We start from the raw sequence: 22234 nt of genomic DNA on the forward strand, positions 1-22234 counted from the left end.
CATAAAGGATGACTCCGGTGGTAGTGCTGGTCTCCTGAACCACTTCATCCTGCATCTCATTGCTCTGAAATGGTGCCAGTCCCAGGAACTTCGATAGGCAGGATGCAGCTCATCCTGTGCCTGCTCTAAGTGGGTATTAAAGCATGAGAGCTCTCAGATCCTGCCAGCCCACATGGGATTCAAAGCAGTGACCTAGAGAGTTCCTTTAAAATGTGCACAGAAGTCCGAATTGACAGCAGCATGTTCATGATGAGATTTTTCAGCAGCACTCAAGATGAAAGAGCAGATGGTGCTGATGGGCGAGCAGGGTTATAAGGTACAAGATGGGATTGTTACCATGATAATAACAAGACAGCCAATCCCACAGTGTTTCCTAGTAGGCTGGAAGAGGATATTTCCCTGTGGGCCTCCATGTGACTCACAAATGTCTGGCAACACCGGCCTTGGGACACTTTGGATGCCTCATTTGTTCATCATGTTGGCTCTGAGATGTAGCCACTGATCTGGGTTTGGGCATTCTGACCCCTTTCCTCACTGCCCGTGTCCTGGGAAGCCTTTTAGGTTGTAAAGTATTTCAGTACAGAGCTGGTGTGGTTCTGGGTTACTTCTAAAGCAGAAAGGCTGTTGTGGAACGTGGGTGCTTTGAAGTGAACCAGGTATTTTCAGATTTCGAGCTGGGGGAGTGCTGGTCATGTTGGAAGGCAGGCAGGAGCTTCAACACCTGCGCTTCACTTATAGAATCCATGTTACTCTACACTTCTCTGAGCTTGGGAAAAACTTTCTCTCTTAGTGGACTGGCAGCTCCCACAGGCTCTGCTCTCAGCCTCATGTAATCTCCCTGAGATCCCTGCTTTGGCTGCTGCATTAGGAGCCACTCTGAACTGAAAAACATTTCAGAATCCTTTTCATTTATACTTATTCCAAATTGCTTTTATTTTTTTTTTCCCCCACAGGCTCATTATAAAAATTACTGTAAACATTATCTAAACTTTGTGTTTGTTGTTTATGTGCTGTTTCTTTCAGCATCCCCACACTTCACTCTGCTGGTTGGGAAGTGTGAAAGCTATTATGGTAATAGGGAGGGAGATGATTTTCTGCTCTCCTAGTGCCAAGAAGACAGGAATGGATGTAATTCATCTTGGCCCTGCTGCAAATGCATCATCTTGCTTTAGCCTCCCTGCACGTACACAGAGGTTCATTTTGCTTGGCATAAGGGTCAGGGCTCTTTAGCTTCCTCCAGGGTTGGTGTAGCTTGGCTCTGCTGTGCAAGTGGGTTCTTCAGGGCATTGATACTGCCATGTGAAATAGTGAAAATAGGTGAAATAGTGTCTGGTTGGCTCCTTTCCTTCCTCCCATGTGGCACCAAGCAGGTAGTCTGACTCAACAACAAACCTAAAGTCAGAGAGTAAAGGAGGAGGTACATACTGCTCTTAGGAGGCTTAAAAATGCACTCAGTACTCACTGTTACACTGCACATTGCATTAGTGTGTGATTAGCTTTGTCATGGGGAATAATTGAAATGAACATGGATCGATATCTAAATATACATTAGGGTGTATTAAAAGGCTTAGAACCAATGGTCTGTTAAAAAGGAGGTTATTTCAATTCCTTTGTACACTGTCTCACAGTTGAAATGGTGTATTAGAGTATAGCAAAACCTGCTGAATAAATCAAAGTATGATTATTCTGGGAGAACTGTGAGAATTCTATCAAAACATGGTTCCCTTTGCAGGGCCATATAAAATGCATCAGGATTGTGGCTGTACAAACTGAGAACTGGAAAAGCACATTATTTCATGTTATTGATGCTGATTGAAAGAGCAGGTGTGGGCTAACAGGGTTTTGGAGGTGAGTGCTGCAGCACCTTTAGGGATGGATCTCTGCCCGAGGTGGTGTTTGTCTGGCAGCCTGTCCCCAGGAGGTGAAGATGAATGTTGTGAAACAGAAGTGAAGCTGTTGTGTCATGCACCACACAGATTATAGCTCTATAAAACTGGAACACCAAATACATCTCAGAGAAAGTGCTGACACTGTAGGTTTGGAAATAAATGGTGTATTTTGTTCTACTGCAAAGATGAACGGAGTGTTGAAAACTTAAGCTGGTGTGTACTTCGTGTGTGCAAACCTGCCCAGCTGTCGGTGCTGTAAGGAATCACCAGGCTCTGCTGACGCTGCCAGGGGCTATTTGTGGATGATGATGTGGGGGTTTTCAACAGTGTGACAAAAAATGAGCAATCTGTGGCACGATGGGCCCATCCCTGCCTGGCTGGGGGATGTGATGGCTGGAAATTCTGCATCTCCATTCCCTGCACTGCACTTGTCCTTTGATTGCAAAAGGACAGCTCTCGAGGGATGTCGCTGTGCATTTTCCTGAGATAAAATAATAGCTCTGTGTTTTGTGACCCTGGAACTTTAGGTCCTGCCAGATGCTAATGAACCAGTGGAAAACATCCAGGGCCTGGTAATTGCTTTGAGCCACAGCTGTTTGTGCTTGGTACGGGTGGCAGCTCTCGCCTCCTCGGGGGCTGCGCCCTGTGATGCTGCCCCGAGGCCCCCCCGGGGACTCCTGGGTCAGTGCAGGGAGCAAACTTCCTCTAATTGGGTACAAGAGAGCGTGGTGTCCGTGTGGATGGCGGCTCTTGACACACCACACATGTGGTGTCTGCAGTGAATCCCGGGCAGGGCTGCAGGGAATGCGTCCTGCTGCCGGGATGGAGGAACAGTCGCAGCTGGGGAGGCAGCAAGGCTCCTGCACTGACCTGATCTCATTCAATCATGCAGCCAGATCTGTCCTATTTATCCATTTGCTCCTCCAAAAAGCAGCTTTTTGGGTGCAGAAAATAGAAGGTGCTAATAAAAATCAATGTTTTAATTTTCTTTCTATGTTACTCCCTGTAGGAGGCCTTCTCATCCATTTTTGATGTTTCCATAGTTCTGAAAAGGGCTGGGGCATTTTACCTTTTAGCATAGGTCAGCTGTCCCACAGGAAGGCAGAATTAAAGGGAGAGTGGGAATATTTTCCTGTGGCATCAATTAAAAGTAATTTCTGACAACTACAGCTGTGGAAGGCCATGATTTGAACCAGCCCAGCTGACCACACGGAGCGGAATGGGAAAGGACTGCACCCCAATTCCCTTCCTGCTGAGCAGAGAAGGGTGGGGCCCTAACGGAGAGTGGGGCTGAGCAGGGAAGGGGTCTAAGGGCAGAGCAGGGCTGAGCAGCCTCAGCTCCACATAGATGCAGTGGTTGTTATTGGTCAATATTGATGTTTGGATGCCTTGTATAAGTCTTAGTTTATGAAAAGTTCTAAAAACCTCTGCTGGAGGTGAATGAGTAGCCAGGCTCTCAAAGTTACAGCTTTCAGATGATGCACTGAACCGTTATCAGCACTGATAGTACTTTTAAGGTGAGTAATATTGACAAACTGGGTTTCAGGATCTGTTTCATATGCTTTATATTTCTGTGTGTGCATATAGTTAGAGATGGTAAGTCAGTTGTAAATGTCTTTATTCCATCTCACTCTACCTGTGAAAAAGAGACCTAGAAAAGGTAAAGAGAGTGATGAAAAGGATCTGTGGAGACATGCACAGCTTCCATACAAGGAGAAATTTAATAGTCTGTGAGTCTCTGGTCCCCAAAAGGTGTAATATAAGGGAGACAAGAAAAATCCGTAAATTCATGATCTGAAGATGATGGAAAGCAAATTATTCTCTTTTATTGGGGTAGAGTACTGTGAGACTCCCACTTAAATAATTAGATAGCTGGTTAAAACAGCAAAATGAAGTGACTTTTTGCTTCTATAGTGAAGTTCTGAACCTTGTTCAGCATCTTATGGAAGCATAAAGAGGTTCAGCTACCTGTGTGACAAATTCAGGTCCTGTTTTAATACATATGATACTGAGGGCACATCCGTGGACCTGAGATTTCTGACATTGTTTCCTTGTGCATTGGGAAGTGTTGAGGCATGGGATGCTGGGCCAGATAGCTCTGCTCCAGTACAGCCCTGGCTGTGCACAGTGGAAGCACAGGAGACTGATTATATTCTTCACCCTGTAGTTTGTAATGTGATATTCACTGCTCCATGGCATGCAGGGAGCTGGGAGATTTGCAGCCAAATGAATGTGTCACTTTAAACCAGAGTCAGGGAATTGGGCAGTGTTTCTGAACAGGCAGAAGAACAAACATCCTGACCAGTGGCTTCCCGGGATTTATTATGCATTAGTTTCATATTGGTAGTGGTGGTTGGTTTGGTTTGGGTTTTTTTTTTACAGATGTCCTTGCAGATATTATTTTAAAACATGAGCCTGACAGCATCACAGCTCACCAAGTGTGACTGTAGAGGTGGGGCTGAAAAGGGGGTATCAGGAGAGAGCCTGGCTCCTGAGGACTTGCTCCAGTTCCTCGGCAGCGTTACTGCAGCTGCAGAATCGGAAAGGAGATGTTTGCTTTATGCTTAAGAGGCTTTATTGTTTCTAAACTATATATAGTCCTGTAATCTTTCTTTCGATGGGGGAGGGTATTGCGGGACAGCCTCCAAAGCATCGCTACCCTGCCTGGTGGGCGAGCAAGGGGTTAACGCGGCGGTGGAGGGTCCTCGGAAGGGACCAGCTCATTGTCAGAATAATGTTTAGCCAGGTGTTAATCTGTGTCTGGAGGGAAGTGCTGGAATTCATTATTCATCCCACTGGGGGAGGTCATGGTCCTGGGAGGCTGCCAGCGCCGGAGCCAGCCTCCTGGCTTTACTGACATGTGCCATTTGTGATGAATGCAGCTGAAGTCCATTTGAGGAATGCTGCTGTCAGGCAGCCAAGCTGCCAGCGAGCGGGGCTGAGCGGGGCTGAGCGGGGCTGAGCCGCTCGCAGCTCCCGAGCAGGGACAGACCGCGGCGGGAGGGCAGGAGGGGACACGGCAGCGCTGGGCACGGAGAGAGCTTTTCTCCTCGTCTTTCTCTCCCCTAAATCCTCTGCTCCCCTTGGAAAACCGCCCGCTCTGTCGGGAAGGGTGCGCTGCTCGCCGTCAGCAGGATAGCTTTGGGTTGCTTTTTCGTTTGTAACGAGGGCAGGAGGTGAGACAATGATCAAGTCAAGTTGGTTCTACGTCAAGTTCAAGCATGCAGAGAAGGTAAGTCCTGCAGGGACACTCGGTCCCGCAGCCCTTCCCCGGGCAGCAGCGGGGAAGTTTCCCCGCGGGCTGGTTTTCCAGGGATGAGGCTGTGCCGAAAGCGCAGGGCACGGGCTGGGAACGTGGCAGCAACTTCAGCACGGTGCGGGTGGAGGAGAGAAGCTCGGATCTCATGCCTCCAGTGCTGCGTCAGGAAAAAAAAAATAAAATAGTAGAAGTGGTAGAGATGCGTTTGTTTTCCTCGTGTGGAGCTTGAAAGGGAGGGATATTTCTGGTTCCGCGGAGCCCGTTATGAGATGTGACCTGCTTCTGCAGGGAGGTCAGTTCTTCTCTTCTTCTTTAGCAACTAGGTGTTTAATTGTCCATAATTATTAAGGGAAGAAAGAAGTTGTAGCGAGATGTATTCCAAGGCTCTTTGCTGGGGGTTTACTGCGGAGTTTGCTGTATTTCCTACTGCACAGAACAGAGTGCTTTCCGTGGGGTTTTCCTTTGACACTCAGCTTCCACTTCATGTCGCCTGCCCCTCGGTACCCAGATGCCTGGGGGAAGCGGAGGGACGGGGATGGGGAGAGGACGGACCAAGATTGCAGCGAGGACCTGCTTAACAATGATGCATTTCCACTGGAGATCTCCCTGGAGGGTTTCCTGCCCCGGGTTAGAGGCTGGTCTGGTTGTCAATAGTGCTGAGAAACCGTCAGTATGTGGATGTAGCTTTGCTGTTTTCTTTAATCCAGCAAAATAGGGAAAAGAGCAAGACAACTTTTTTTTTCTTTTTGTGAAAATACTAAGCAGCCTCACTATCTGTTCCCTAAACATCCTCGAGCAGTTTGCAACTTGCTGTTCTTAAAACTGCGTGTGCTGTTAGACTGAAATTTTCTATTCTGGCAAATAGTCCCACACTGATTTATTTCTTGTCTTTGTGCCTCAAGTTATACTGCATATATATTTCATTTAACAAGAAGCATTTATATTTCATTTAACAAGATTGTCCTATCATTCATCCCAGGCTGGAAATAGCATATTTAACAGTCTCAGATGTAACTTCCATTTTTGTTTGGTTTGGGCAGTCTCAAAAAGGCTGCAAAACCCACATTATTAGGCATTTATATATTGTCTCCTTGATGTTTCTCTACTATAATTCTATGTTCTTTAAATCATATCTGCCCTATAAATATCTATATCAAAACAAATCACCTCAGCATATTTACCATATGGAAGTTCCTGGAAATAAAAAGCTAAGGAAATCGGTAGTTATTTGCCAGTGGGTGAAGCTGGCTATTTGAAACTCATGGGGATTTCTCTTTCTTTTACATTTTGTGATTCAGTTTCTTCTTTTTTTTTTTTCTTTTTCATAGCCCTTGCAGTTCATTCAGAAAGCCCTCGAGTCCCTGAACACAGCAGATAATGTTCCTGCTTTGCTGTCACCAAGTGATTCTCTGTGTGTGTTACATAACCTGTCATACCAGCTTTGTCAGAGACAGATATTTTCGAGATCTACAACCTGGGAAATTTGATCATGGATGAAATCCAGGAAACCCATTTAATCTGTATTCTTAGAGTTACTTGTGCCTTTACAAGACTTTCTTCCGATTCACCAGGGAAGTTGCCAAGTCTGTTCATCTGTTGGGGGGGGGGAAATCCCCAAACCATAATGCACACACTTAGGAAGACAAAAACTGAAGTGCATGCCTGGTCTTTTATTGGATTTCCTGTGTGATAAGAGACTGTTATCCATTTTGGTTGAAGTGGGGGTTTCTTAATGGGAGACTCAGGAGAAATTTTGGTCTTGGCTATGAGGTGGGGCTGTCCCCCTCACTGAACACAGGATTTTGTGTCAATGTTCTTATTGTGGCTGGGGCTTGTTCTGCATTAGCTTCAAGTCTTGTCTGCCTGTGAAAGTTGTACTAATATGGCTTGGGTGTGAATTGACACTGAATGTATTAAACTGGTGCAGTTCTCTGGCTGGGCTCTCTGGGTACACACTCTGTCAAACAAGTGTTTCTGTGATAGTGTAACCACAGTGGCTTAAAAAATTAGGTCAAATTCTTTTGCAACTTCTCTGTGTTGTCAGGGTTTTAGAAATTGGGTTTATGTGAGCTAAGCTGAAGAACCTTTGAAATTCTCAAAACAGCTTTTTATGGCAGTTTGTCTAAGTGGATTTAGAATCTCACTTGGAGATGCAGTTTCTCCTCTTCAGCTGACACAAGTGTGGGCTGCTGCAGGAATGAGTGCTCCCACTCCGAGTTGTCAGCAGTAGTGTTTGTGCAGCCACCTGGGGAAGTGACCCAACCCAAACTGAAGGGGTTTTATTCCTTTTTTGGGCTGGCTTTGTTTTCAGGCAGGTCAGATGTGTCCCAGCTCACCACAAGTGTACAGCAAGGTGTACCTGGGAATACCTGGGTGAGTGTGAGTAGAAAGGACAGTGATGTCTCTCCTGGCAGCAGCCTGTGAAAATTAAATTAATTTAAGTTTACTCTCCCCATGTGGAAGTGTTACATAATCTCTGTTTAGGGCAGGTCATTTTAGGTTAGGGAAAGGTTGTGTCTCTGCCCTGCCGTCAGTGCAGTATCTCGGTTAATCAGAACTGGAGCTGCTCTTCCTGTGTGTGCTGCAGTGCTGACATGGCACTGCTCCCTCCTAATTCTCTTCTAAAGAAGTTCAATGACATTTTTATTAGCTGGCTGGCTTTGCTGAAGTTGATGTCCTTGCCTCTGGCCATCACAAATATTTTTTTTTTTTTCTTTTGATTTACTTCGGAAGATGCTGAGGTCTGAAGACCCCACTGTGATAAAGCATATGTATTTATATACATGTCAGAGGTAACTCTGCAGGTAGCTTTTATATCGTAAAATATTCCTTCCCATATAGATTGTCAACCTGTTTTATTCTCTTGGCATCACTACACTTTCCTGCCATAAACTGTTCTATTGATTGGGTTTGGATTATCTGCAGCCTCTGCAGATAGACCTGAACCAAGGTGTGCTGATGTAACTTGCCTGAGCTTCAGAGATTCAACCCTCATGGATCTTCTGGGAGCTTCCAAAGTCATTAGGTCCACCTGGCACCTTGACATCTCTTAACCAGTTAATTTTAGGTTATCTGCCTGCTTGTGCAGAGGCTGGTTTGTACTGGTGGGCAGTGTTCACGCATCTGCAGCTGCAACACAAAGCCTGCAAAATGGTCTTCAGCTGTCTTTGGATGCTCACCTTTTATCCTAAAGACATGTTGGAACTGGAAACAGAAGAGAGAGGCATTGGCTGTATTGATGTGTTAGTTTGCTCAAGTCATCCAAACATTTTTTTTAAGTCATGTAAACAAGCACTATAAACCCTTTCACAGCAACGTATTTTTAGTTGTGATTAAAATAATCAGATAATAAAACTAGCTAAAGTAGAAATTCACACGATTTCATCTTTGAGTCTGCTATCATGTTAATTGCTAACATTCTGAAACACAAACTAAAAGGGAGCCTACTGGACAAACCCCAAAGTTTTTATGTTTACCCTTTCAGAGATCTAATATGAGGTCGTTTGGCCATGAGCCACTTTCACACAATACCCGTATTCAGCCTGAGTGCATTTACACTGGAATTAAAATTCAAAAGCTCCATGCAAATAATAGTGCTGACACTAGGAAATCAGTTTGATTTGAGGGGGAAAGAAAAAAGGCAAACTCTTGGAAAATCTATGAAATTCTAGAAAGTGTGGGAGATGTGTGGAGAGAGGCAGCGTGAGTGGGCAGTCTGGCTTCACGTGTTGCTGCCTGGGTGGGAGGGAGCTTATGGGTGAAGCTGGAGGACTTGAAAGGTTTTGCATTGTCCTTGAAAAGCCCTGTCCCTTGTTTGAGGTTCATTGATAGATATTGCTGAAGTGAAGCTTAATTTTCCTGTTCCCAGCAGTGCCCAAGGGAGAGAAGTGCTGTATTTCTAGCTAGAAAATTAGATTAAAACACCCAGTACCTAGATCCAGGGTGCATTCATTTCATCCTCTCTTATAAGACTCTCATTGCTCTGAAAGGCAGTTTACAGTTTTGACAGCTAAAATAAAAAGCCTGAAGGACAAGCAACCACTTTAAATGTTAGAAGGGCTTCATTTCCAGCAGAAAGATTTCAATTACAGTAATTTTCCTCCAGTAAGTACAAAGAGGTAAATGGAACCCCTGTTTCAAATGTTAAACTCACAGACTACATTATTACCAGTTGTACTTTGAAAGTAAAGGATAAAGCCAATCTAAATCAAAGCCCTGCTTCCAAATTACTTTTTAAGAGTATGATGAGGTCTGCACCCGGTAATTCAGCCACTCTGCATTGAGCAGCACAGAGCACATCAAATGTGACTTCCATTAGACCGTGCTGCTCTTCTGGGGGGATCCAGGCAGGAAGCACTGAGAGCTGCATCTTGAAAGGGCTGCTCTGCAGCTGGAGATTCAGGAGTTGGCTGTCTTTTTAGAGAATTTAGGGTGGTTTTTTTTCGTCCCCGACTCTGCTCGTTATTTGTCGTGTCCCTTTTAACAGTAATTTGACAAAGGTTTGGTTGTTTATCTCCCGTGTGGCACAACCTCTTCTCCCTCCCGCTCCCTGCAACGAGGTTTTTCATCCAAGACCACTTCCTCCCCTTGCTGGGGTGGGGAACACATTTTCAGGAGTCCGTGGTTTTGAGGCCAGATACTGAAATGTGCACAGTGTTTGCATAATGCAGTGGCTCTAAAGAGCCTGATAGCCAAGGTGATAAATCAGTCTGGTGACCTGAGCTCACCGAAACATTCATTTTCCCTGGAATGATGAACTCTTCCAGAAATCTGTACCCACGGCTGGATGGAGTCAGGGATAACTGCTTGAGTTGGTGGCTTTCTGGGTCGGACATATGCCCAGAAGCACCTGAGGAGCAGCAGGGATTTAACCAGCCTGCTCCTAGGGCTGCTCCCTGTTGCAGTGGTACTGAAACCCCTCCTTGCTGGTGCCTGAGAGGTGGGTACCCATCTGGTTTTGCTCCAAAAGTGTTCGCTGGAGATAATTGTGCTAATTTTATTTATTTATCTTTGCTACTTGTTTTCCTCGTTGCTTTGTAGATGGATTTTTGCAGGTGTGAAATCAGATGTTGCTCCTTAAACTGGTGGGAACAATCAGCAAAGGGTTGTGTCTTCCTGAATTACTCAGCACAGACACCTGGTTCACTATTTTTATCATTTTTAGCTGCTCAAATTTTTTTGCTTTCCTGCCTATGACTATTACAAGTTTGCAATTTTTTTTAGTTGCGTTGCAACTGTGACTGCCAGCGTTTTAGGGAAATGAGTGAAATTCATCATGTTATGTGCTTGTGAACAGAGATTGGGCCTAATGAAGGGAAATAGATGTAGGAATTTAATTTACTTGTAAATATGGATTATTATAAATCATAAAATGATGGAATGGTTTGGGTTGGGAGGGACCCTAAAGATCATCCCATTCCACCCCCTGCCATGGGCAGGGACACCTTCCACTAGACCAGGTTGCTCCAAACCCTGTCTGACCTGGCCTTGGACACTTCCAGGGATGGGGCAGCCCCAGCTTCTCTGGGTAACCTGTGCCAGGGCCTCCCCACCTTCCCAGGGAATAATTTTATCCCAACCTCTAATGTGCCCTTGTGCTTCAGGAGCCTGTGCTCACTTGGACTCAGCTCTTGTCCCGCCTGGTTTGGCTGAGTGACCCTGTGATTGCCATTAAGCCCCGTCACAGACCTGCCTTGCTGCGTGTTCTGGCCTTTTATTATTGCATTTTGATGTTATCTGGCCTTTCTGCCAACACAAAGAGGTCAGAGGACGGTAGGTGGTTACTGGTGGTGGGTGCAGCCTGCACAGCTGCTGTGCTTTGCTCCAGGCTGGCAAGGGGGTCTGAGGACGTTTTTCCCTTCTTCCAGCCTCGAAGGCCAGGTTGGGCTGGAGCACCAGCACTGACCGTGGGCTTTGTGTCTCCATGGCCTGGTGAGCCCAGAGAAAGCAGGCAGGGCTGAAAGCCAGAGGATGAAATGCCATCCACCCCTGTGCAGTGTCCAGCCCCAGAGGGATGGGAGGTGGGCTCCCCACGTGTGCTCAGGGCCAGGCTGCCCCTCGGCTTTCATCTGCTCCCAGGGCTGAGTGAAGTGCAGCCAGACCTCCCACGAGGAATAACATCCTGCACGGTGAGCCATGTGCAGGTCCCTGCTCAGGCCTGCTCCCCCTCCTTCTGGCTCCACTCTCTGTTAAATTGAAAGCAGTGGATGGGCCGTGGAGTTGGCAGGCAGGCTCTGTTTGTTATATTCTCCACCTGGCCTTACAGTCATGAAGTGAGCTCAGAGTGCTGAGCATTTAGGGCAGAACACTGGAGATTGCTGGGCTTTGTAATGTTTACTTATTTATCTTGATTTAAACTGATCTTGCTCCAATTCTGCCAATTGTTTGGACTTGGACCCGTTCTTGGGAAAACTCTTGGGTGATTTTGGATAGGGGCATTTAACTAAGCTGTTAAATCTTCCTGATTTCTTTCAGTGCTGCAAACTGAACATTTGCAGTTTGCTTTTTGCTCCAAATGGTCGTCACTAAGGGCCTCTAAGTTTGCTTGGCTTTGCTGGGAATATGATAGAGATTTAAAGGCCTTTTTCTTCCTTGAATCCAGGGCAGTTGTTGCATCCTGTGTGACAGGATGACTCAGGGGCTGCTCCTGCCTGGGCAGGATTTGGGAGCCCTGTGGGACTTGCAACATTAGGAAGTCCAAGCACCACCCGCTTTCCCCGTGATTTTTCTCCCAAAGGGAGTCACTGGAGCAGAACTATTTAAACATCTCAATGTCACTTCACAATCCTCCCACTTAAAAGTGGGAATAGGTGGTGTTTTTTCCAACTGGAGCCATTTTTTGGGCAGCTTTGTCTTCAGTACGGTTTGGGATCTAGACCTGAAACTTTTCCATCTTTAGTTCTTATTTTTTGCACGTGAGACCAAGACGAACTGAATACCAATGGGAATAGTCAGTGGCAGATAAAATAGCAAAGAGGAAAAAAAAGCCCTGTTACATTCTTCTGATGTAAATTTTTAATCAAATGCATTTTCTTCTGTTAAGCAACTTTTACAGCCCACTGCACAAAACATACAACCAAAAACCTTTGCACAATGAACTGCATGTAATAGGCTAGCAATGCATCCATTACACGTTTTTAGGTCTGTAATGCATTTAAATCCATTTTTGTGTGCACGGCAGTGTAGCCTTCAAAAGATAATTAGAATTTGCTCAGTCTTGCTTTCATAGTTCCTTAGGTTTTCTTCGGATTGCAGTGCTTTGGAGAGCTTCATTAGAAGTGGTCTTTTCTGTAACAAGAAGGAAATACAATTTCAATACATTAGAAAATACAGCTCTCAATACCTTAGAAAGCTGGAAGCTTTGTATCAAAATTTCTAAAATGACTGTACAGCCATTGGTATGAGTGAACACCGTTTTTCAGCACAGCTGGATTGAAGAGCTGGTAGATGGTAGAATAGGTTGTAATAGCAGTGATAATTACATTAAATAACAGTTCTCAATCTGAATAATAAGAGGTGAGTTTTGTAGCAGGATGTGGATGTAGCAGTACCCTTTTCACTGGTGACCAGACTCAGCACTTGTCATCACCATTTGTGTGTCTTCTATATGAGGACTCCTCCCAGGGGGCCCTCATTTATACACCCAGGTCCTGCCCTGGCCTCCCCACCGGCCAGTCAGGCCTCCAAGCAGTCCTCTGCCTCCATTTCAGCATACCTATTCTAAATTTCCCAAGCCACCTCTGTTTCAGGACTCCAGCTCCCCTTTGGCATCTGCCCACACACTGCTGGGCTGGACCTTGCTGAACTCTGCTCCAGGGTGCAGTGAGACTGCTACTGGTTGTAGCAATCCTGGCAGTATTGGAGGCATCTGAAAAAGTGTTGTTCTTTGTGGTTTGGTAGGATCACAGAATGGGTTGGGTTGGAAGGGACCTTAAAACTCATCCAGTCCCACCCCCTGCCATGGGCAGGGACACCTTCCACTAGCCCAGGTTGCTCCAAGCCCCGTCCAACCTGGCCTTGGACACTTCCAGGGATGGGGCAGCCACAGCTTCTCTGGGCAACCTGTGCCAGGGCCTCCCCACCCTCCCAGGGAAGGATTCCTTCCCAATATCCCATCTAACCCTACTCTGTCAGTTTGAAGCCATCCCTCGTTGTCCTGGCACTACATGACCTTGGACATAGTCTCTCTCCATCTTTCCTGTCGGCTCCTTTGGCTACTGGAAGGCTGCAATTAGGTCACCCCAAAGTCTTCTCTTCTCCAAGCTGAGCAATTCCAATTCTCTCAGCCTTTCCTCACAGCAGAGCTGCTCCATCCCTCTGACCATCTTGATGCCCTCCTTTCTGGGGGGATTGGCCAAGCAGGGTGTGCTTTCCCCAAGAGCTGGCAGGCACTGGGGTTTGCCTCAGGCTGGGGTGGTGTGGGCAGAGCTCTGCCCTGGGGTGGCAGGAGGAGGTTCTGTGGTGCCACTAGAGAACAGGAGTGTGCAAAGCCCTTGTCTTGGGTGATGAGCTGTGGTAAGACCTGCTGTGTGGGAGGGACCCTTCTGGGGCTGAGGAGGAAGCACAGGCTCAGGCATTGCTGGGCACACAGAAATGCAGAGGAATTCCTTTGAAACGCTCTTTGGGGCCCAGCTTCTGACTTGTAGGCCTGTGGTATGATCACACTGTAACCAGTAACATGTAGGTACTTGATAGATTAATATTCAGGACACAGTATATGAGAGAAACTGGCTGGGGGAATGTCACACACAATCTGTTCTTTTAGACTTGCTCTCTGTTTTGAAGCTAATTCTGTAGATGGGAATTAAAAAAAAAAATCAAAAAAAAATCTATGGGCTTACTCTGATTTTTAAATTTTTTATTTTCCCCGCCTGGACTTCATTTGCCTGAGGGCTAGTTCTGCTCTTTAATTATTTAGGAACTGGGTTTTGTTTACAGTTTGTAATAAAACTGATAAAAGATTAACAAGGTGTTGTGAATCATTTTAAGCAAATTAAAGCTTTGAAGACTTACAACAGCAAATATTTGAGAATTGTAAAGCAGAAAAAATAAGAGCAGACCGGATAAGATAATCAAGTATTGGATTTGTTTGGGAGAAAAAACATTCTTGTTTGCAATCGGACGTGAGAGCAGCATTGTCTGCTCTATCAAATATTTATGGGTGCTTTTAGCAAATTTGAAGACACTGGTTGTATGAAGCAGCACCAAGCATGTTAAAATACTGTTTTATTACAGTGTAGGGTAGGTGCATGGATAGAGCATGGCTTGGAGAAGGGATTCTGAGTGGAATTACAGGTGTCTAAGTTCCCCCTAGTATCAAGCCTGTACCAAAGCACATGTACCTTGTGCTGCATTTAGGGACTCTAGTGACCCTTCCTCAAACAGTGCTAATGAAATCATGGACTCTGAGCTGATTTCCATGCAAGAGTGAAATTAGGGAGGTTCGAACTCAATTTCCGTGCAGGAAAGAGATCTTGGGGTTTTATCGATATTTCCTTCTAAACATCAATACGTTGCTCAGTAGTGGTAAAAAAGACTAACCTACTAAAATTAGGGAATGTACTAAGAGTGGAACAAGGAACATTGCTATGATGGAATAGAAATTCCTGATTTGACCCTGTCCTGGACACGTGCTGCTCTCCTCATCCCCTCTCCAAAGACTTGCAGACATCAAGTGCTCAGCAAAGAGCTACAAGGCTGTTCAGAGGTGTCAAACTGTCTCTGTGTGAGGAAGAACTAAACAGACTAGAACCCTTCAGCTGTGTGAATAGGTAGAGGAGATGTGACAGAGGTCTGTGAAATCAGGCAGGACACAGGGAGGATGGGAATTGTTCATTGCCTTCCAACACAAGCACTTGGAGACATCAAAGGAAGTTGGTAAACTTTCTCAAAGCCAGGTTGAAGGAGAGCAGATGTAGGTGGTTCTTTGGGAAGGTGTTGACCAGTGCAACTGGTTGCCAAGGAAATTGTGGATGCTCAAAGTTTACATTGCTTCTGGGAAAGTGGACAAATTAATGGAGAAGAAATTAATGGATTCCCACTGAGCAGGCAGGAACCCCATTGGGAGCTCAGTGAGCTGGAAGTGACTGGAGGTGGAAGCAAGGGGGAAAAATGCAGGTATATAAATAGAGGGAGACAGGAGTATTATATTTACTTAGCCTATTTTTGTTCTCTTCCTTTGGACACCCATTTATGGCCACCGTTGGAAAGAGGATGCTGAGCAAGCTGAGCCTTTGATCTGGCCCAAGGCAGCCCTTCTCTGTGCTGGTGCCACTGAGGCAGCTCTTTCTGAAACATCTTGTCTTACATGATGACTGCTGTATAAAATGGGTGTTCTCCAACACCCACTGAGCTCAGCTGCTGTGGATTTGACTGTGGTTGTTACCTTGAAACAAAGGCACATCACATGGTGATTACAGTGTGGTATTAATAGCTGGATTCCTGATTTTTTGCTGATAAAGCTCTGGGTCTGGGAAGAGGAATCTCCACTTCTATGAGCTTCATTTTCTCCATCCATAAAATGGGCATGAAGGCACATGTGTTGTCAGGAGTATTATCTATGCAGCATTTTGGGAAGAATTACAATGGACTTCTTTGAAGCTATTGGACAAGATACAGAACCAAGAGAAGGCAAGCAACATTTCTATTGCAGTGTCCCCAGAAAAGTTTGAAGAGGGTGAATTATTGCATTTCAAGGCTCTTCAGCACCCCAGTGAAAAATCAGGACAAACCTTTAGGCCTAAATTATGTTCACAATTGAATGAGGTGACAGGAAACTTCTGGGGCAGATGAGGAGAGTCAGAGTCTAATTAAATGGTGTAATTTTATTCCTGTGGGGATGAGCTGTGAAAGCCAACACGGTAACACTGCAGGTTCAAAGGTCTGTGTGTAGATCCTAATCTGCTTAAAAGATGGGGTTGAATTTCACTGACTGTATCAGAAACTCGAGTTCAGTAACTAAATAGTTCCTTTCTTGAGCATCCAAATATAAACTGTGAAAGAAGGCAGAGCAGCTTAAAGGAGGTGAATTAAGCTCTGCCTACGCACAAATGACAGAAACATTTTAAAAGCTCTGTAGCTGGTCTTTCCCCCCTTTTTCAGCTGGCATCACTGCGTGACTTTGATGGCAGCTCTGACATACCTTGTTAGAGTTGTGCTCCGAGGCAAACATCTCATCTGTAGGTCTCAGCAATGGTTTTGATGTCTCCTTTTTCCTTCCCCTGTAGCTGATGTCTCTGCTTTGCTCTCCACTCCTGCAAATGAATTCCACCCAGGGTGGTGGGGCCGACGCCGGTGTCGGGACAGGGCAGCGCGTGCCCCTCTGGGGGAGCAGGGGCTGCACGTGGGTTCGATTACTCTGTAGCTTTATTCAAGCAGGATTTGTAGCTCCCAGTGTTCTACACAATACAGATGTTAGAGATGAACAGATAGTGATTCTATTTCCTTGTTTAGTGTTCTGTCATTCCTGTGTTGTGATCAGTCTCTGTCCAGCCTTCTTGAAACTTCGCTTGTGTTCGGTGTGTTCCCCCCGATGTCAATGACCTCCTTTAAAGCCTCGGATCTGTTCCATCTGGTCCCAGGAACTTGGCAGCTTGCGTGGTGAGCAATAGCTGCTTTTTTTTTTTTTCCTCTGAGTGCTACTACAGAGAAGTCAATTCATGGCTAAAAAGATTAAAATCCCTAAATCAGAAAAGCTGGAAAAAATATAACAATTGCAACTCTGCCAAGGAAGTGCTTCTTGTTGGATTAAAAAATCTTATGACAAGTTGAAAGAGAGAGATTTGGAAGGGTAATTCAATTCTGTTGTCAATCCAGGAGAGTTAAAGCTGAAACTGTGTTAGAATACATTAACAGCACTGCCTGGACAGAGAAGATCAACTGCCTCTCAGAGGCAATTTCAAGCTGGTTTCTATTCTGCCTCAGTTTATGACCTGGTTTGGATTTCCTGACCTCAATGTCTCTGAGGTTCATTGCCTGCTGTGGTCAGAAAAGGTCTCTGCTTGCATGTCCAGAGATCCTTCTGAAATAAACTGTGTCCTGCTGCAGTTGAAATGGGGAGTGGGAGCTGAAATGGAAAGGGGTCAAGCTGGCAAGTTTGGAGAGAGAGAGGCATCCATATGGAACGTTGGAGGTGTTACGTATTCCTTACACACCAAGGAAGCATCCCCTGTTCTTGTCAGGGATTGGCAGCAGTTGGGCACAGAGCTGCAGCTCTCCAGGATAAGGTCTCTGGGTGGTGGGAGGAGAGAACAGCTTTTACCTTCTGGGGATGGCCCCGAGGGTGGGTGTCAGTGCCTTGGGTGTGCTGTTGGGGTTATGCTCCTGGGGATTGTGTGAAACCTTGTAGGAAGGGCAGCACTTTGCAGCAGGGTGGTGCCATCAGCCCATCCCTTCCTGCTGGTTCCTGCTCCTGCTGGTGTACTCATCAGCTTCCCAGACTTTTTTTTCCCCTTCCTTGTGAAAAAAGGAGAAACCAAAGAGCCAAAATCATGTCCCTCCTTGGCTCAAGGTACAGGTTGAAGTTTTGTTGTTTTGTCTTAGAAAAGGGGCTTGCTCAGTGCTCAAATATCACTGTGGTGTGTTAGTGAGTGAAATTGGGAGCACAAAATCCCATTTTTCTTCTCAGCACAGACAGAAGATGATAGAGAGAGATGTGGGTCCTTCCACTGTTCATGGAGGGAGATTACTGAAAGAGATACTGCTTGTGACCTCATCTAAGTAGTTACCTCTGAGACCAATAGAAGGTATAAATCTAAATCTCTAATAAATCTAAAAAAATACTAGATTTACTGAAAAGTGATCCAAAAAGTACCCTGGCATAGTGGCCCATAGATTTTATATTGCCATTCTTTGTGCCTTGTAGTTTTGTGTGGGGTCAGGACACGGGTTAATATAAAAGCTCAGTCCTTTCAAAGACACCTCTTTGTTAAACCCACGTCTCTCCTGGCTTTAGGCAGTGGACTGATTACATGGATATCTTACACAATCATGAGAAATATTTTAAAACAATTAGTTATGGATGTTTGATGGGACCACCTGCCTTGGGAGGTACTTCAGCTGATTGCTGTAGGGCACTAGGTCGTGAGTGACCCATGTGGGGTCCTGCGCTAGAAAGGGGAGGAATAGTGAGAGTTCTCTTAAAAACTCAGAGGTTCAAAATCAGGGTGAAGTTTCCCGTCTCATTCTGGGCAATTCAGACTTGGATCTTTTCTCCTCTAACTTCAAGCCTGTAAATATGTCTGAATTAGGAATTTCATCTCCTTAAGGTCTGGTAGGAGAGGAATGAGCCCACTCCAGGGCCTGAATGCTTTTTGAAGGTTCCCGATTTTCCTTGAGAGTGCACAGCAGCCCAGGCAATGAGGCCTCTAGGTTAGTTGTTTGATTTGAAGACTTATTTATGGGTAGGTGAAATCTTGCATCCCTGTGCAAGAGGGATATTTTTTAATTTCTCCCTCTCCAAAGGGTGACCAGGTTAGGAATGTTGGAGGCACTGGGATGCTCAGCTACTGTGGGGGCATCGATGGGCTTGTCTGCCTCCGACACAGGGAGCAAGTGTCTGTTCAAATATTCTGAGTGATCCTTTTCCATGAAAATGAACAAGCACCTACAGATGTTCCTTGATCACAAGTCTGGCAGCTTTACACTTGTGTTATGTTGTTTTTACCCAAAGCAGCACTTGCAGGACCCCAGGACAGTCAGAGCCTGACTGCAGCCACACTTGGCACCGTGTGCGGTGACACAAGGCCTGCCCTGAGAGCTTGGCAGCTGAAAGGGCCTTACAGGACAAGGCTGTTCACAAGACTGAACAAATATAAACCAGCAAGTCTCTCAGGGATGGAAGTGACTGCTGGAAGTGTGGATCACTGTCCAAACTGCACAGTCAGTGGCGGGGGGAAAGCTGGCTGTGACTGCAGGTCACCCACAGAACACTGGGATGGTGCTGGGCTCATCCTGCCCTCCTTCCCTGCTCTCAAAATGAGCAGTCCTGGCACTCAGCACATCACTGGACACTGGATTGCAAAAGCTTTGCATCTCTGAGACCAGGGGTATAAATATACAAGGAAATGTGTGAGCTCTAAAGTCCAGCATATCCTTTGCTGTCACATCAATTCTTTCATCCTCTTCAGCTGAAAAAGTCAAAACAAAGCCTGTGTCTCAACAGAGTCAGTGCTCAGTATTGACCTGGGGAGAGTTGCCTGCATAGTTGCAAACTGATTTTTATCATGGCCATAGTCAAAACTCAAAAGATTTGTGTAGAAGTGTCTGTGTGTGGGCACATTTATACGTGTAATGTAATACTTCTAGGTTTAAACATTGCATGTAGTGTTTAATATAGAATTACATAGACATGCAATACTTCTAGGTTTAAACATAGACAGACATAGGTACAGCATTGATTGGATCTGTATGATTTTGATGTAGAGACTAATATTTTTCCACTTTGGCACAATTCACTGAGGTGTGTATATAAGAAAATAGCAGTAACCTTTAATTTCCTTCAACAATCCTGACTCACACAATCAATGCAGTGAAAGCCAACGTGTCTGGCTGGAGATGCACTAGTTAGGTGCCTCGTGAGCATTGCAAAGGCTGGGAGGCACGATAACAACCTGGGAATTTCATGGAGACCTTTTCTGATATGTGCTTCTGTTTTGTGGCAGAGGAATTTTTGTATTATTCTATAGTCTGGATTAGGGCTTAGCTAAAATCAAAATTGTGGAGCAGCTTCATCAGTATGTTTACTTATAGACAGATCCTTGCATCTTCACAAGACTGATGAATGAGTTAAGCTTTAAGGGATCAGTGAGAAACAGATGCCCCGATTCCCTACGTGATGTTGAATATTACACCAAGCATGTATTTGCATCTTTTGATGCCTGACTGAAGATCTAGTGTGGGGTGTTTCTGTATGGCTGCACTGGCTTCACTGTGGAAGTGTTACCTAAGCCTGGTTAATGAGCCGAAGCCGTGTTCGCCTCCTGGAGCTTTCCTGAGTACGCCCCAGACCTTGTCCTCATTTTGTCAGTTTATTGGTGTGATCACACACAGCCACAATGCACAGTCCCAGCAGAATGTACACTCACAGTGGCAACCAGACAGCAGCAGGTTTATGCCATCAGCTAAGGATGAATTTTTAAGGGAATAAAAATGGGATTGTATCCTGACAGACCCACATCTGTCATACAAATAATCTATTCCTAAAATGAGAGAATGCCTCCTTTTGCATGTAAGAGCACCACTCTATAAGCCTGAGGGACTTGCCCAGAGAAATGTTACAAACTAAGGTGAGGGTGAGGTTGTATCTGGGGTTTGGCCAGGTCAAGTTTATCTTTTATTTCAGAGGGGTCAGGGTTTGGCAGTGCCTCATCTGGGCACACACAGTCTCTGTCCAAGGCAGACTCTCCTCTCAAAAGAAACACAGTGGTGGTTGTGTTGTCATTAATGGTGGTTGTGTTGTCATTTTTCCCCTTCATTAGATCAAATACAGGAGCAAATAATCTGGAGCACAAGGCCCTCCTTTCCCGATGGAGCTGGAGACGTTCCCGCAGCTGGGCCCAGGCACTGCCGTGTGCTGGAGGTGTCCTGTCCCAGCAGGCAGGGGGTTGGTGCTGGCTGGGCTTCCCTGGCAAGAGCCCTGACAAACAGATTTCCCTACTGGAAAATGGCATTAAATTAAATAGGTATCAGCCTGCTACTCTGAGAGCTGAATGTCAGTGCTAATAAACCAGAGGCTCCATCTTTCCCAAAGGACCTTTGGAATCAATTGAAAGCTGCGTCCTCCATCCCCCTTTCCCGGCGGGGAAATGTTACTCTGCTGCTGTGCCACTTTGTGTCCTCGGAGTGAGCAGAGACTACCAGCACACCGTGCTGATTGACAGGATTGCTCCCAGCGCTGGGAGGAGAGGAAGTGACCTTAAACACTGGGGTTGTGGTTCTGTTTTGACTGTAAGAAAATGCTTCTTTTTTCCCCCCTTTCCTTTTTTAAAACATTTCCCTGCCATCTTGGCTTTCTATTCATCTGTATGTATTTTTTAAGGTCTTAACTCCTTCCTGCCCTGAGGTGGAATTAGATAAGCTTTGAACACAGTTCAATGTAATTTGTTTAAAAAAAAAATAAAACAAAAAAGAAAATAAAAAAAAAGAGAGAAACTAAAGAAAGAAAGGTGACCTTGCAAAGTTGCCTGTAGAAAAAGATCTCTCTTATCATGAGCCTAAAGTAATTAGCTTTATTTTTGGTGTTGCCTTATATGAATTGTTCGTGCATCTCAGCTGGCTGTGGAAATGCCTAATGACAGCCTGAATGTGCTTTCCAGGCGGGTTGGCCACTGCCTGTGAGTGGCTGTGTGGGAGCAGGAGTTTGCTTTTCCCCATGGAATGTTCACAGAGCACTCACCCCCTTCTGCTGGGGAATGTTGGTGCCCTCTGTGGTCAAGTCTCTGTGGTCAGGGAGGATCCTGCATCAGTAAGCACAGGCCACTAGGCAAGAAATCATAATGTAAAAAAACATCAATCTCTTGGTATCAATGCAACAAATTTTTCTTGCCCGTCTTGCTCTTAAATGACGTTGAAGTTACTGCTTCATGTGGCAGACGGGCAGAAAGGATGCCTTGCTGCATTTCTGTGGTCATTCCTTTCCGTAGCCAGTTGAAAACTCATTCCTGGCTGATAGGGATGTCAGTGGATGTGTGTGCAGTGTGGCAAAGAAGTGTTTTTCCTGAGGAGGTGGTTTGAGTCCTTTGGCTCCTGTACAGGTGCCCAGGAGGAGGGTGGACAGAAGTGGCTGCTTTGAGATGACTCTCTGGTGACGTATCCAATGTAGATGCTTCTCTTCCCTCCGTGTGGCAGTCATTCCTCAGCTCTTGAATCAGGGGACTTGGATTTGGGTGCTGCCTCCTCACCTCCTCCGGAACACCAACCCCAGCCCCCCTTTGGCTCTGTTACCAGCTGATGTTCCCCCAGCACAGAGCCCAGCTGTCCCCCAGGGAGGGGTGACTGTGGGTGAGGTGTGCTGATGGAGGTTGGAAGGAATGCTGCCCCTGTTTGCTCCTTGGCTCTCAGCGATGTTGAAAAGTTCCAAGATGTGGCT

General features: G+C 45.7%; 1 protein-coding gene and 1 long non-coding RNA gene across 10 annotated transcripts in view; one reads left to right on the forward strand and one right to left on the reverse strand.

Moving 5' to 3' along the window:
- The window catches only part of AUTS2 (activator of transcription and developmental regulator AUTS2), a 1122443-nt gene that overhangs the window by 247478 nt on the left and 852731 nt on the right, over nucleotides 1–22234 (forward strand). The window contains exon 1 of one of the 9 annotated variants that reach the window (XM_064677613.1): nucleotides 4879–5121. The exons of 7 other annotated variants lie outside the window; for them this stretch is intronic. In XM_064677613.1, coding sequence (XP_064533683.1) covers nucleotides 5111–5121 — 11 coding nt within the window. In that variant the 5' untranslated portion in view covers nucleotides 4879–5110. Of the gene's footprint in view, nucleotides 1–4878; nucleotides 5122–22234 lie in introns of those variants that run through there. One more of the 9 variants, XM_064677614.1, reaches the window with a different exon arrangement.
- On the reverse strand, nucleotides 12136–16767 carry LOC135425387 (uncharacterized). Its single transcript, XR_010435587.1, has 2 exons — nucleotides 16289–16767; nucleotides 12136–12435 (listed from the first exon to the last, which is right to left on the reverse strand). It is a non-coding gene; the product is annotated as an uncharacterized LOC135425387 (long non-coding RNA).

This window comes from Pseudopipra pipra, chromosome 21 (assembly GCF_036250125.1).
Source record: "Pseudopipra pipra isolate bDixPip1 chromosome 21, bDixPip1.hap1, whole genome shotgun sequence".
NCBI classification, from domain to species: domain Eukaryota; kingdom Metazoa; phylum Chordata; class Aves; order Passeriformes; family Pipridae; genus Pseudopipra; species Pseudopipra pipra.